Source organism: Martes martes, assembly GCF_963455335.1.
Source record: "Martes martes genome assembly, chromosome: 9".
Classification (NCBI taxonomy): Eukaryota; Metazoa; Chordata; class Mammalia; order Carnivora; family Mustelidae; genus Martes; species Martes martes.
This window is the reverse complement of record NC_137896.1, coordinates 116,465,470-116,479,702: the sequence shown is the minus strand read 5'-3', so window position 1 is coordinate 116,479,702 and position 14,233 is coordinate 116,465,470. Positions and strand designations below refer to the sequence as shown.

At 52.6% G+C, this 14,233-nt stretch overlaps 1 protein-coding gene across 1 annotated transcript in view; it reads left to right on the top strand.

Annotated features, from left to right (window-relative positions):
- Positions 1 to 6,411, top strand: part of TOGARAM2 (TOG array regulator of axonemal microtubules 2) — a 41,348-nt gene extending 34,937 nt beyond the window's left edge. Inside the window, exons 18-19 of the mRNA XM_080814243.1 lie at positions 1,840 to 1,926; positions 5,925 to 6,411. Coding sequence (XP_080670369.1) covers positions 1,840 to 1,926; positions 5,925 to 6,181 — 344 coding nt within the window. The 3' untranslated portion in view covers positions 6,182 to 6,411. The remainder of the gene's footprint in view (positions 1 to 1,839; positions 1,927 to 5,924) is intronic.
- The last annotated feature ends 7,822 nt before the right edge of the window (positions 6,412 to 14,233 follow it).

The following is a 14,233-nucleotide window of genomic DNA, read 5'->3' as shown; positions in this document are numbered from 1 at the left end:
CAGAAAATGTCCTGGACCGAGTGTTGTTGGGGAAAGCAAGGAGGCAGAGGTCCTTGTCCTCAGGGGTGAGCTTGTGGCTAATGATGGGCGTGGGACAAATAGAAGCACCTGGAAAAAATAATGCAGGTGATGTTGATGTAAAAACCTATTCTTACATAATTACAGATTTACCAAGGCACCCTGAGACCACTTCCTGCTGACTGTAATATTCTAGAGTCTGGCCTCCCTTTTCTTTCCCAGAACAAATTATTTTAAAATCTGTTGCCTAACTTATGGATGATGCTTTTTTTCTTTTCTTTCTTTCTTTTTTTTTCTTTTTCTTTTTCTTTTTTTTTTTTTTTGAGAGAGAGAGGGAGAGAGGATAAGCAGGCAGAGGGGCAGAGGGAGAGGAAGAAACAGACTCATTGGTGAGCAGGGAGCCCGACGCGGGGCTTGATCCCAGGACCCTGAGATCATGACCTGAGCCGAAGGCAGACACTTAACCAACTGAGCCACCCTGTAGCTCCCTGTGGATGGCACTTTTGCAAGCAGCAGGGATGTATGTGGGGTACACGGGGATATTTTTCTCCTCTGCGCCCCTTACAGCTCTCAGGAGGAGAGCAAGGGAAGCAGGGATGAGCTCTTAGCTAGAATTGTTGCCTGGCAGGAAAAGGGAAGCTTAATTGCATATCCAGGGGGATGCTGAGATATTTGAGGGATCTTTAGAAGGGGGAATTTGCCTGGAAATACTTCCTCGGGTAGGTCTCTAATCTCTGTCTCCTGCTGAGAGACATCTGGCCTTGAGTGGGTCAGCCCCTGGGGCCCTAGGACACACTTTCTGGGGGGCACCTGTGGTAACGCCCACACAGACCTCCATGACAGGTGCGGGCAGGCCCTGCGGCCACATCCCTGAAAAGTGGTTTTATTATTTGAACGCGCTCCTACGGAGTTGTGCGGGGACGGCTGTGGCAGCGTCGGGAGCTGGGTGGGTATCCTCTGAGTGAGCCTGCCTTCCCCAGGTAAAGGGCTGCTTTCCTCACCTAGTATGTCTCTGTGAGGAACGCGGGACTTCAAGTGCAATCGTTTGAGAAACTAGGAGACGTCAGCCAGAACGGGGAAGAAGGAGTCCTTCCCAAGTTCAGCATCTATGGGATCCTGCTGGGGTTGGCTTTAGAAATAAAATCCAAGAATGCCAGGGGGCTTCATCATGCCCCAAACTTTCTCCACCCTAGTTGCCTGTGGTTTCACCATCGCTGGTTCACTCTAGTAAGCACTTCTTCAACATCCGAATGGGGACGTCCCCAGGCCTTAGGCTGGGCAGCAGGGAGAGCTGGCTCCTGGGACTGGGTGTGTCTGAGTGCCTGGTGGAGGTCGGGGTGTGGTGACAATTAAAAAAAAAGGGGGTAAAAATCCATCTTTCCCCCAACCCTCCTGAAACGTGGGGTTGAGGCATGTGGAGGGTGAACTTTCACACAGGGAGGATACATATAAACTATTGAGAGCTAACACATGCCCCCTGTGAACGTCCTCCTCCCACCCAAACAGAGCCCGCCAGAAGCTTCTGCTGCTGTTAGGGTGACCAGCCATCCTGGTTTGCCCAGGACTGTGGGCAAGCGCTGTTTTGCCCCCAAACTCAGCAATTTTGAGGAAGGACAGACAGTAGGAACCAGACCTGTGGGAGTAAGTGAAACCTGTTTGGGAGCCAGTGCAACTGTCCCGGGCCACTCACGTGTCCCTAGACACCCCACTGTGACCCAGAGAATTTAACGCAGCTCCATGATGGACTTCCTTCCCTGTGTGGGTAGGGACCGTCGCTTGGGCCACCGCATCATGGCCGCTGACACCCTCCTTCTCTTCCAGACAACCTCTGCCTCCTACAAGCGTTTGCTGGGCGGGTGCGCTTCCTGAGTGGCCGCGCGGTTCTTGATGTCACAGAGCGTCTGTCCGGTGAGCGTCCCCGAAGCCCCTCGCCCCGGCCTTCTTTTTTTTTTTTTTTTTTTTTAAGATTTTACTTATTTATTTGACAGACAGAAATCACAAGTAGGCAGAGAGGCAGGCAGAGAGAGAGGGGGAAGCAGGCTCCCTGCAGAGCAGAGAGCCTGATGTGGGGCTCGATCCCAGGACGCTGGGATCATGACCTGAGCTGAAGGCAGAGGCTTTAACCCACCGAGCCACCCAGGCGCCCCTCGCCCCGGCCTTCTAGTCAGCCTCCCGGCATGGAGCTGAACCACCCAGTCTCTTAGATGCCCCCAAATAATCCAGTAATCCTCACAGGCCTTTAAAAAATTTTCTCTAATCTGCTTTTTAAAAAATAATTCCCACATTACCAGAAGATAATCTTTGGTTTGGATCAAAATGGGGCCGGTTGGTACATACACAAAACAGTTTTTAAGAAATGAGGATGCACTTTTTTTTTTTTAATTTTAAAATATTTTATTTATTTATTTGACACAGAGAGATCACAAGTAGGCAGAGAGGCAGGCAGAGAGAGAGGGGGAGGCAGGCTCCCCGCTGAGCAGAGACCCCGATGCGGGGCTCGATCCCAGGACCCTGAGATCACGACCCGAGCCGACGGCAGAGGCTCAACCCCCTGAGCCACCCAGGTGCCCCACAAGGATGCACTTCTTTGCAAACAGGACTTCGGCTAGCCCATAGGGTACCTTTGTGTGAATCAGAAAAAAACTCAGCTCTTCTGGGTGGACCCTGGCTTATGGATGCGGGGCTTGGTCAGCAGCAGCCCCACGGTGAGCACGAGCACTGCCCTTTCTTGGGCATGCACAGCCCACAAAGCAGTGCACAGCCTGGATGCCAGCCCTACCCGGCCCCTTCGCCAGGCTCCCGGACCCGTGCGGTGCAGGGCTGGGGCTCTGGCCCGAGTCTGCTCTGCTTTGTTCAGCCTTTGGCTGAGGAAAGCTTGCTCCAAGCCGATGTCTGCTCTGAGTTTGCAGTTTTGAGTGATTTCATTCCAGGCCTGAAACCTCCTGTGGCCCTTGAGCGGAGTGGCACAGAAAGGACACAGGCTTCATGGCGGACAGACCCATTTGCCTCACGTGAGCTCTGGTCTTGGGCAGGTTACTTAACCTGGCTTTCTCATCTTTCCTGCCTCCCGTTCTTGGGAAGATCCCATCCAGGAAGGAGGCAGGACTCTGTTCTCTAGACTTCTGAGTGCCCCTGCCCCTAACAGGCAGTCAGGTGGTGTCTCCCCCATGCATAAATCCTTGCGTGGGTTGTCTTCAATATTGTGTCCAGGCTGCTTGGAGTGGCCCACGAGGCCTCTGGCTGCCTGGCCCTCCAGGCTCTGCCCCTTCCCCACTGCCTCCACTGTAGGCACTGGGTCATTTAATCCTCACAACAACATCATAAGGAGGGTGTGGGTTCTCTGATTATCCCCTTTAAAAAAAAAAAAAGATTTTATTTATTGAAAGAGAGAAAGAGTGAGAAGAGCATGAGCAGCGGGGAGGGGCAGAGGCCACGTAACTGAGACCCCGGGGCACCAGACAAGGAATCCTTTACTGTTGCTCAAAATCCGCACTCTCTGGGTGAAACCCTTACCTGTCCTCGTACAGGTTGTGTGTGGGCCCCAGAGGTGGATGGGTACCATGCTTTAGATTATCCATGTGAATGTAAGAATTTTCCACCTGTTTCCAAGAGACCTCAAAGGCAAGAGTTTCTCCGTAGCTCTCCCGGTGAGTCAGTGTCAGCCAGGAGTCGAGAAGAACATTTCAATTGACACAAGGTGTGCACTAATAATAGCGCAGCTTAACCGGAGTAAATCGTTTGCTAATTACCTCAGCTGCCTTGTAAGCTCCAATTTAATGGGGTTTTCCTCCTCATGAGGACTCCCAGAAGAGCCCTCATCCGCCTCTGCTAATTTGAGAAGCCCACCGCTGTCAGCCAGGTGACCTCGGCTCCCAGCCCCGGGGAACCGCGGGCCTGACTGCGTGTGATCGCCTGGCTGCCGGGAGGGGGGCGTTCCGGTGGCAGGGCAGCGTGCTGGGCATGGGGGCGATGAGGTGGGGCAGGTTGGGGCAGGTGAAACCCTCACCCTTTGGTGGGCACGGGGGAGCCCTGCCTGGGCCTGGTTCTTGGGATAGTTCTCCCCTTGGTTTGCCGCTGAGATCCCGTGGAGGTTTAGGAAGGCTTTGAGTTATAGCTGTTCACGGTAGGCGGCTTATCAGGATTGCTGGTTTTCTTTTGTTCCCTCTGGCCGGCACCGCCTCCGCCCCAGCCCCCCATATCCCTGGCTCCTCCTCACCTCCTACCCCAGCCCTTGGGGCACCCTGCTGGCTTTCCTGGTACGTAGCCCTCCTCCAGCTTCAGCGTTTCCCGCAGCTCCCAACTCTGCCCTGAGTTATGAAGTGGCTCCCCAGCCATCAAGGCTGGGCTGACTCCCCGGGTGCCAACCTGTCTTCCCCGGGAACAAGGGCCACCTTTACTTCTGAGGGTTCGGTGACATTGGGGAGCCCCCGAGAGGCCCCACGGTGTGGGGTGCAGGAACCCTGAGGGTGTGGCTTAAAAGCCAGCGTGCACATTCTGCGGGCAAGGACGCTGCTCCAGTGCAGGCTTCGCTGAGGGGCTGCTGGTCTTCTCCGGCCCCCTGTTGTCCCAGCCTGGCCCTAGAGTCCGAGGGGCCCAGTGGGAAGCATCCGGGGGGCGTTGGAGGATGTTATGCTGATGAAGGAAGGACACATTGGAGGTTTCGCTAAAAGTAAAACTCCACACCAGCGTCTGACATGGGGAACCCCTGGAGGCTTGAGGGCAGCGAGGGGGGCAGAGCGTGAGCCCTGGGGTCGAGGCAGGCTTGGCCTTAGCCCTTGTTAGCTGTGTGGTCTGGGGCAAGCTCCTTGACCTCTGAGCACTGGCTGCCCCCTCTGCCAGATGGACCGGTGTCCTGCTTCTCGAGGCGCTGTGAGGACAGTGGAGTCACGCTGCAAAGCTCTGAGCCCCAGACTTGGGACTCCGGCAGAGTTAGCTTCCTGGGTGCATGTTGGCCCAGGGAACCTTCTAGTTCCTTTGCTCCATCAACAAGTAAAGGTCGTTTGCTCTCACCAGCTCTTCTTCGGCAGGAGGATAGGCAGACGGTGCTCAGTGTACAGAGCAAGCATTGTTAGCATGGCTGAAGGCTGGAGTGGCCCCTGGGAAACGACTTGGGGTCACTCTTGAGGTGGCTTTGACCCCGGCATTTACTCTGCGATGGAAGGCTTGCTTGCAGGGGTAGCCTGCGTGTGGGTCTTCTGGGGATTAAAGAAGGTAGAGGGCCTGGAAGAACCAGAGGTGAGGGGTTCATCACTGAATCGAGGGTCTGTGCAGAGTTTGATGGTTGACAAAGCACATTTATGCTTCCCACATTACTGCTGGTCTCGTTGTGGGGCTTGGCATCCAGACACTGGGGAGGCCACACTGGTCTTGTCTCCTGCCGGCTGCTTTATTTCTCAGAATGCTTCATTTGAAAGAGTGTTGACTTTTCTCCCTGGTACGGGTTTTCTCTGTTCGTATGAACTCATGTAGGTGGGGACGTGGGTTAAGGGAATGCTAGATTGCAGTCCAGTCCAAGTGTGTCTGCCTCTGTCCTCTCCCCTGGGCTGCGGGGACCAATGACGGCCGTCACGGGCCCTGAGCACTTTGGCCTTTGCACACTTGTTCCTCCGTTAAAAAAAAAAAAAAAAAACAAGTTAAAAATTGTATTTTATAACTGGTTGGTATAAACATGAATACAAACAAGGTTGGATATCTTCCTATTTTTTTCTTTTGATTTTAAAAGAAATCCAGCCATTTTCATAGGCCCCAAAACATGTCCCGAGCCCTAGCTGGTGTGTCTCATGGACCAGTTGGCTCTTCTGGGCTGCCTGACCTTTGGGGGGATAGAGTTGGCATCCCAATAGAGGGCAGCAGGAGAGGGAGAGAGTGCCTGCCTCAAGTAAGTCTCCCCGTTTTCTGTCCAACAGCGCTAGTGGCCTCCGTGTACCCCCAGAAGCCCCAGGCTGTGGAGCGCCATGTCCTTCCAGTCCTCTGGTGTTTCCTGAGCAACATGACCAGGAACAGTGTCCTGCCCGGGCACGGTGGGAACGTCCGCACGGTGGCGCAGCGGCTGTCCCGGAGCCTCCAGGAGCAGATGGGCTCCCGGCTGCAGGACCTGGCCAGTGGCCAGCCACAGCCTGTCCTCGCAACACTCCAGGGACTCTTAGACGCAGCATCCCCGTGAGGCAGCCCCAACCAACGTCACCGAAAGAGGGATGGCAGCGGAGAGCACGACAATGGGCAGCTCACGCCCCTTTCAGCTGGGTTAAAGACAGATCTGAAAGGGGCGGTTGTTATTTTTTTACTTTATTTTTATGATAGAATCATCTCCTGGTCTACTTTCTCTTAGAGTTCCAGATGTACATGGTATATTTTGAAGTAGAAATAAAGGAAGTACTTATTTTTCTAAGGTTTTATTATCTTGCACTTTTTTAACCTCAGAGAATTTTTTAATAACTAGGTTTGTCACAAAGGAAACGAGACAACAGCAGAACCAGCGGCAGGTGGCCTGGGAGGACGAGTTAGGGATGAAGAGTGTAGCACAGACCCGATGTTGCAGACCGTGTGTGGGGACGGCCCCCAACCATTAGAGGCTGGGCCAGCCCTCTACCACCCGGAGACCACCGTGAGTTGGTTGTTCAAATCCAGTTCAGTTGTTAATGAGGCTGATTCAAGGTGAGCAGAACAACACTCTCCAGAGTCATCCTTCTTCTGCCTTAACAAAATCTTCCCAGGCAGAGTTTGAGGAGTGCATTACTGAAAGCCCTCTCTGGGAGCCGGCATTCTGGTTACTTCTTCGGAGGACTAGATGAAGCTTCACACTTGAAATCCCAGACGTGAAAGCACTTGGTGGAACGGGAAGCTACAGGACCTGTAGAGGTTACGTGGGAGCTCTGGGATTGCACAGGTGCCCCCTCCCCTTGGTCTGGATCACGAAGCTGGAGGGGTGTGCTGGATTCAGGATGTGCCAGAACACGAGCAAACCGAGGGAAGGTGTTGCCCATGGATGCGGCAGCCGGAGAAATGGGGTCCTACAGGGAGACAGGGACAGCTTGGGCTGGCGCTCTAGACACAGTAGGGGTGGCTTTGCCTTGCCTGGGGCCAGTGGTTGGTTGACCATGGTGTCACGAGGCAGAATTAGAGCTCAACTCATGACCTCAAACACAAGGGTAAGGTGAAGGTCGAAGGGGCAGAAGCCAGGTGCCAGTCAAGGAACCCAGCCAGATCTGTAACAACACTCTGGGGCAGATCCCCACAGCTGAGGCCGTGAGACCCCAGCTCCCTGCCAGTGAGTTTTCTGGCAGACCCCACCAGTGGACCCCCTCCACTGTCACCCTGCAGTATATCACTTTCACATCACTGGTGTGACCCTCTCCCGAGGAGGATGACCTGGAGATGCCGAGGAGCTCCAAATCAACTCCCATATTTCCAAGTTCATGGGTACCCCTGGCTGAGAAAGCCACTTTTTCTTTCCTTTTTTTTTTTTTTTTAAAAGATTTTATTTGTTTACTTGACAGAGAGATTACAAGCAGGCTCCCTGCCCAGCAGAGAGCCCGATGCGGGGCTCAATCCCAGGACCCTGAGATCATGACCTGAGCCGAAGGCAAAGGCTTAACCCACTGAGCCACCCAGGTGCCCCGAGAAAGCCACTTTTTCATCTTGCCTGTGTTGCCAGGTGCAGCCAAGCCGGGCCCCCCACCCTCCCAATGCCCTGGGGTGAGCTGGGGTATAGCACCATCATCCCAGGAGCTGAGATTTTAATAGGTGGCTGAAGTGTGACTTTGAGTAATTCTCGTCCCAGCAGGAGCCTCTTCTCACTAATTGTGACCCCAGCAGGGGCTTCCCAGCTGATTCTGACTGAACCAGGTTAAAGGCCTGCTAGACAGGGGATCATCAACGATGCCCAAGAGGCTGATTTTTAAATGTTTATAAAGTTTTACACAACTTAATTAATTGTGTTTGCTTGGAGTCTGGGCAGACTTTTTGGGTTGGGTGGGGGAGATGGACATTTTGTGCTTGTTAAGATCCTAGAACCTGTAGGAACCCAGAGGCACAGAGTCTGGCAAGGGTTTTGAAGGCAGAGATGAAGCTCAAAGTCAGCGTCCTGTCTTCCAAGAGCAGCTTCAAAATGGAAGCTTCCTACCCGCTGTGCTCCAGACCCACCCTCCTGGGTGGAGGTGTTTAATACGGCTAAAACAGTGCAAAGCAAACAACTCTGCAAGGCTCCGTTTTCCTTCACTGTTTTAAATTTAAATCTAGTCTCTGGGCAGCTGGGCTCTGTGGGCAACGCCTCTGGCCCAGCCCCACTGGGGAGGGACTGGGTGGTTCTTGTTCTGGGGCGGGGCTGTGGGGAACCTCAGGAAATTTCAGTCTCAAAAGATTTCTCACATCATTAATTTTTTTTTTTAAAAAGATTTATTTATTTGAGAGAGAGAATTTCAAGCAGACTCCCCGCTGAGCTTGGGGCACGACAGGGGGCTCGACCTTAGGCCCCTGAGATTGTGACCTGAGCTGAAATCAAGAGCTAGACAGTTTACTGACTGAGCCACCCAGGCGCCCCCCACATCATCACTTCTAAAACAAAGGGAAGACAACGTATTAGCCTGGGCCTGGGAGAAGGAGGCCTCACGGATGGCCGGTGGTGACCAATGAAGATGGAGCGGTGGGGGGTGGCGGTGGGGAGAAGGTCTGAGCCGAGCCCCACCCATCCTTTGCTCGGCTGCGCGCGCAGCGGGGAGCTTGTCTCCTGAAGATGCTCTCGGGCTGGGCATACAGCTTCTAGCTATGGAAGGGCTCTGTTCTCCCTCCAGTGGAGGGATGAAGGACTAGACTTGTCTGAAAACACTTACCTGCTTCAGAGTTTCTGGGCCTTGAGGAGAAGCTGCCCCCAGGTCAAGCTTCCCGTCTTGTTTTCTCTTCCCTCCTTCGTGTTTCTCCACTCGCTCTGCCTCAGCATCTTCTGGGGAGACGGAAAGAAATACTGATGTCAGGGGCTCACCCCCCAGGGATTTTGATTCCGTTGGTACAGGGTGGGGCCCAGGGCGCTGTCTTTTCTTTCTTTCCTCTCGCCTCAGCTTTATTGCCATATAACTGACATACAACCTTGTGTGAGTTGAAGGTGTACAATGTGTTGATTTGATCCATTTCTGTCTTGCAAAGCGATCACCCCCATAGCATTAGCGAACTCCTCCATCCCATCACACAACTACTGCTTCTTTTTGTGCTGCGTTTTATTCTCATAGCAACATTCGAGTAGATAATATAGATTTATTAGCGTAATCACGAGGCCATATATTAGGTCCCCAGAATTTGTGGATCTTCTCATTGGAAGTTGGTACACCTTGATTATGTCCCCGTTTCCCCCTACTGGGCAGCTGGCCTGGGGAAGCAGTGCCCTAATCCCCTGCTCCCAGCTGGGCTCCCGCAGTCCCTTGGGTGGGTGGGCGTGTGGGCGGGCCGGCATCCCCGTGGGGTTGCTCACAGGGTGGGCGTTTCTGCGGCTGGATCCAGTAGGGATTCCAGTTAGGTCCTTATCCTTCCAGGGACTTCTGTGGAGGGGGACAGTGGTCTGTCTTCTCCGTATCCCCTCACCTGGTGTCTCTGTGAAGAAGGCTATAACATTTGAAGGTTTTGTTTTATTTTAATCACGGCTTTATAATTACCTCTCTGTGGGTTGACAGCTGCTATTAGCGTCACCTTGGGTTCTCCTTGAGAATCTTTACATCGAGAAAGAGACCCAGCACCTCTTGGGCCGGTGTCAGCAGCCATTAACTAAACAATAGCTTTAAAAAGTCACCAGGTTTTGTAAACACAGCCGATCCTGTCCCCTTCCAAAGGAAAGGGGGAAAAGAAAAGCTAGATAAATAATTTTCATGAAGGCAATTTGTTTCCCAGGGTCTATATTTCCCTTATGTCTCATCCGCTGTTTTTTACTACTTTGGGGCACTGGCCATAAAGTGGGAGAGAGCGGTCTGCTCAGGTGCCATCTCTTCCAGCCCGGGGGCGGGGGTTCCCTTGAAAGCCCACTTTGGGGGTTCACAGCAACAAGGAACAAAGACTTTTTGCGGGGGGGAAGACTTATCTTTTTTTATTCTTCCTGCCAGGGGCAGTTTTATGTGTATGTGCAGGGGAGGGACGGGGAGTGGTTGAGGTGCGTAGAGGTGATTATAGTAAATAATTCTCCTGGAAATATTGTTCTGAATTTCCATGCAAACTAGTTTCAGAGGAAAGGCTAAAATTACAGCTGGCCTTTGGCTGGATCTGAAAAACAATTTCTTATTTGTAAATGTTGGAGAAAACTGAGCATTTCTTCCATGGAAGGTTGTGGTATCTTTTGGAATAACCTCACTCCTGCTGGCAGTTGGTGTTAGAACCAAGGTTGGGTGGGAGCTGGGGGGGCCCCACTAGCTGGCCAAATGTCTTTGACATCCCTCAGCCTTCTTTTTTTCATTTGTCAAAGGTGTTGAAAAAAAAAATAAGACTTGCTTTTCATCTCATGGGATTTTTAAAAAAATCTAATAAAACAGTATAGATAAATGCATTTTGAAAATGTAGAGTGTTACACACAAAGAAAAGGCATAATTATTATTAACTCTAGCCTCAGCCCAGTAAGACTCTCTGTTCAGACGGCAGTGAAGTCAATCCCGGCATCTGACTGACAGATCACCCACGACTCAGCATGCAAATAAGTGGGAGATTCTGAAGCTTAATTTTTTTTCCCCCCATTTGGAATATTTGACATTTGTGGTCGTGATGGCAAGCAAGATGTTTTAAAGTCTTCTCACTTCGAAAGACGTGGAATCCTGCAGAGAAGGAAGTCAATTCTAGCTGAGTTTGACAGCTGTTTTTAACTTTCTCCAAGAATCAAAGCCCAGATCTGGAACGAGGGGGAAACCGTACTTTCTCCTCTTGCTCAGAATCTCGAAATGCAGAGACGGTGGAGATGAACTTTACGAGCAGACGTAGTGAGGGGTCATCAGCTCACTTCTTCCAGAGGGCTCAGAAAAGATGGTTTCGTAGAAGTGAGTCTGCCCGAGTCTTGTAGACGGCAGGGTTATGGAGGTTGGCGTGCCCTTCGCTGCTTTTTGGATGAAAGAACGGGCCCCCCTGAAGCTGGATTGCGGGGCTGAGGGATGGAGCTGTGGGGCCTCAGGCTTCTGGCTCCCAGTTCCAGCCATTAGGAGCGGGGGAGACTCTGGCTCCCCAGGATGACCGACACATTCACCACGTCCTCCTCCCGTCTCCTCCTCCTTCCTGTTTCTCCCTTCATCTTCCTCCAACTCAGGCCCACCCGGCTTGTCCTGTCCGGCCACTACCTGACTCCTGCTGGGGCTGCCATTCCAGCCAAAACAGGTTGCTGACTCCTGTGCGAGACTTCGGGGCTGTCTGGAGTGACGGCCTTCAGGACCCAAGCTGCTACCCGGCTGGAATTCTGTAGTCACAGGGCCCATAGGCTATCGGTCAAGTTACTTCCTGAAGTCCACGAGACTTCAGTAATCAAGCCAGCAGTGTCCAGGGTCCTCCATAAAATTGAATTAGAGTGCGGAGCGGATGAACCGTTTGCTCCTCTGCGTGTGCAACGAATCTTTAATTACGTTTCATAAAAATGTCGGGATGGATTGATGGAAGTTTATTGAAACTTCAGGTAGGCCCAGGGAGTGAACCACGGCGCAGCACAACGTGTTCTGTTAATGGAGGCCCAGAACGCATTTACTTTATGGCAGTTCAACAGCTTATCTGATGTGAGGCTACTTAAAAATATATTACCTTTGCAAGGCTTTCCTTGGGAAGATGCAGTGGGTGTGGGCAGCCTGTAAGCCGTCAACAGAATGATCGATAGACAAACATGTTGACGCTTCGAATTCACTGCACCAGCTCCCCTGATACGTGCAAAAACACCGGTTTATTTCAGAAAAAAGAATGTATTTCTCAAAACCCCTTTCATTCATGTTGCGGGGTGGATGAGACAAGTCTTGTCAAACGTAAGCTTTTCACAGCGCAGGAAAAGTCTCTTTGGTCGTCTGCCCTGACTTATCTACTGACACGGATTATTTCAGGTTCTGAACTGGGTACACGATGTAAGGAAAGAACTAGGTGCTGCTTAGAGTGAACTGCCGCACAGACCCAGGCTGTGGACAGAAGCTGTATGTCGTCTTGAAGATTGTATTTATACTTGCAAAAAGTTATCACTGTTCCACCAGAATATTATATCTGCTTTTTTCCCCCATGAGTCCTTTTGATGGAACTGGAAAATTGTGTTTTTCCCTTGGGGGCAGAGCTGTATGCTGCGTTCCTAATGGATTAGCGGAAGAGGGGAAGCACTTCCCCCTCCTCGGTTCTGGGGGTCTCCATGGGTGTTGACGGTGGCCGGGCACCCCTGGAAGAGAGTTGGCCCAAACATGGGTATAATATGCACATCTTAAACTGATCTCCTTTTCTGTGGTGGGCTCTCTTGGGCCTTTCTACCCAACGTTCCTTCTTGGTTTCCAACTTTGGGAAGGAAAAGTGCAGACTCATGAGTCTTTAATGGGTTGGGTCCATTGGTGACACTATTTGAAAAAGACAAGACAAAACGGAAACCCTGCTCTCCCTACTCCTTCGAGTGCAGGAAGTGGGTTGGGCTCAGCAAGGACGAGGTTCTTGGGTGGAGGGAAGGTGGGTTGGGTGAGAGTGACCCATCTGAGAAGTTGTGGGATTGGGCTTGTCCCTCATGGACACCAGCAGTGTGCTTTCCAAGGCAGAGACATGGGTTTGAGTAAAGGCCTGGTCTTCAGGAGGGGGAAACTGAGTCAAAGCCACACAAGTTGCCTGCTGTGGTACATTTAATTTCTTTTGTACAGTGTGTAATTCACCTGCAGTTTGGCCTAAGTCTGGTGGTTGGGATGGTAGCCAGAAAACCACATCTGTGACCCATCTGTTCTGGTGCTGGCTGGGCCCTGCTTCACCTTTGACCTTTAGTGCCTCCCAGCCCCTTGGCTTTGGAGACCCCTCTGCTTCACCCCAGGGGAAGCTGACTTGGGGTTCTTAAAGCAGCTGGGTCCTTGGCCAACATGATAGTCTCTATCAGCTCTTTGTCCTTGATGCTCGGGCCTGGAGGCCTCTCACTGCATCACCTATGGAGATATATGGCAGGAGCCCAGCACTGCCCTGGTCTTAGTAGGTGCTCAGTAAATGCAGAGAGATGAGGAGGAGTCCTGACCCGCTCCAGGACTGATGTAGGGACCCTGGAAACCCCGTGTTCCTCTACCACTGCCTGGCATGGGGGGAACGGTGGGTGTCAGCAGCTGCTCAGCGGGCCTAGCTCGGGGGAGGGGGTGACCTCTGCTCTCAGAGAGCCTCCTGCCACGCACCCTCAGGGAAGCTCATTCCAGACTCTTCCAGGGCATTCTCTCTGATGCTGACTCCTTCTGGGAGGGAATAGGCTGCCTGGCGCCCAGCTGCCCACACCTACTTTCGTGGCTGCAGCTGGGTGCACTTGGCCCCCACCTACAGCCTCAAACCAGCCCCAGCCCTCTAAGAGGGGGCGCTTTTACAGGGAGCTCGGCCTCACTTCCGCCTCCTACGGATCTGGCTCCCACTTCCTATTCTGGTTCCCAGAACTCGACTTTTTTTTTTTTTTTTTTTTTTCCAGAACTCGACTTTTTATCGTCGAGTTTACACCCCCGCGTTGTCTCACCATTTCATGAATGGTGCCCCCGGCCAGCCCCCCTTTGTTTCTCTGTTTCTGCTGTGTTTCTTCAGACCTCGGGAGGTCTGCCCCTAAGCCCTAGCCCAGGACAGGGTCTGCTTCTCCCTGAAGCCACTTACCTGTGAGCTGCCTCTCTCTCTGCCTGCTGGCTTCTCCCGGGGCCCACACCCTCATTCCCCACTGCAGCTGGCCTGCCCAGGTGGGCAGACTGTGTCCTAAACCCGGCTGTTTTCACACACTTACCTCAGCCGTGCCCTGCCTGCCCCGGGAGCTGGACTTCCTCCCATTCCCTGTGGCCACCCACTCACCCCTGCGTGTGGCTCAGCCCGGGAACCCACCCCGCTGCCGCGGAACTCCGCTGCGACAGTTAGCGCAGCCCCACAGCAACAGTGTGGGTGGGGACAGACACTTCCCAACAGAGTGGGGGCGGTGCGGCCCCTTCGGCAGTTTAATCATCTGTTCCTTGGGTGCCTTGGTAGAGATCATCCTGGTCACCCCTGCTTTAATAACTGAAAAAGTCAAGGTGAATCCATTTACAGATGGCATCGT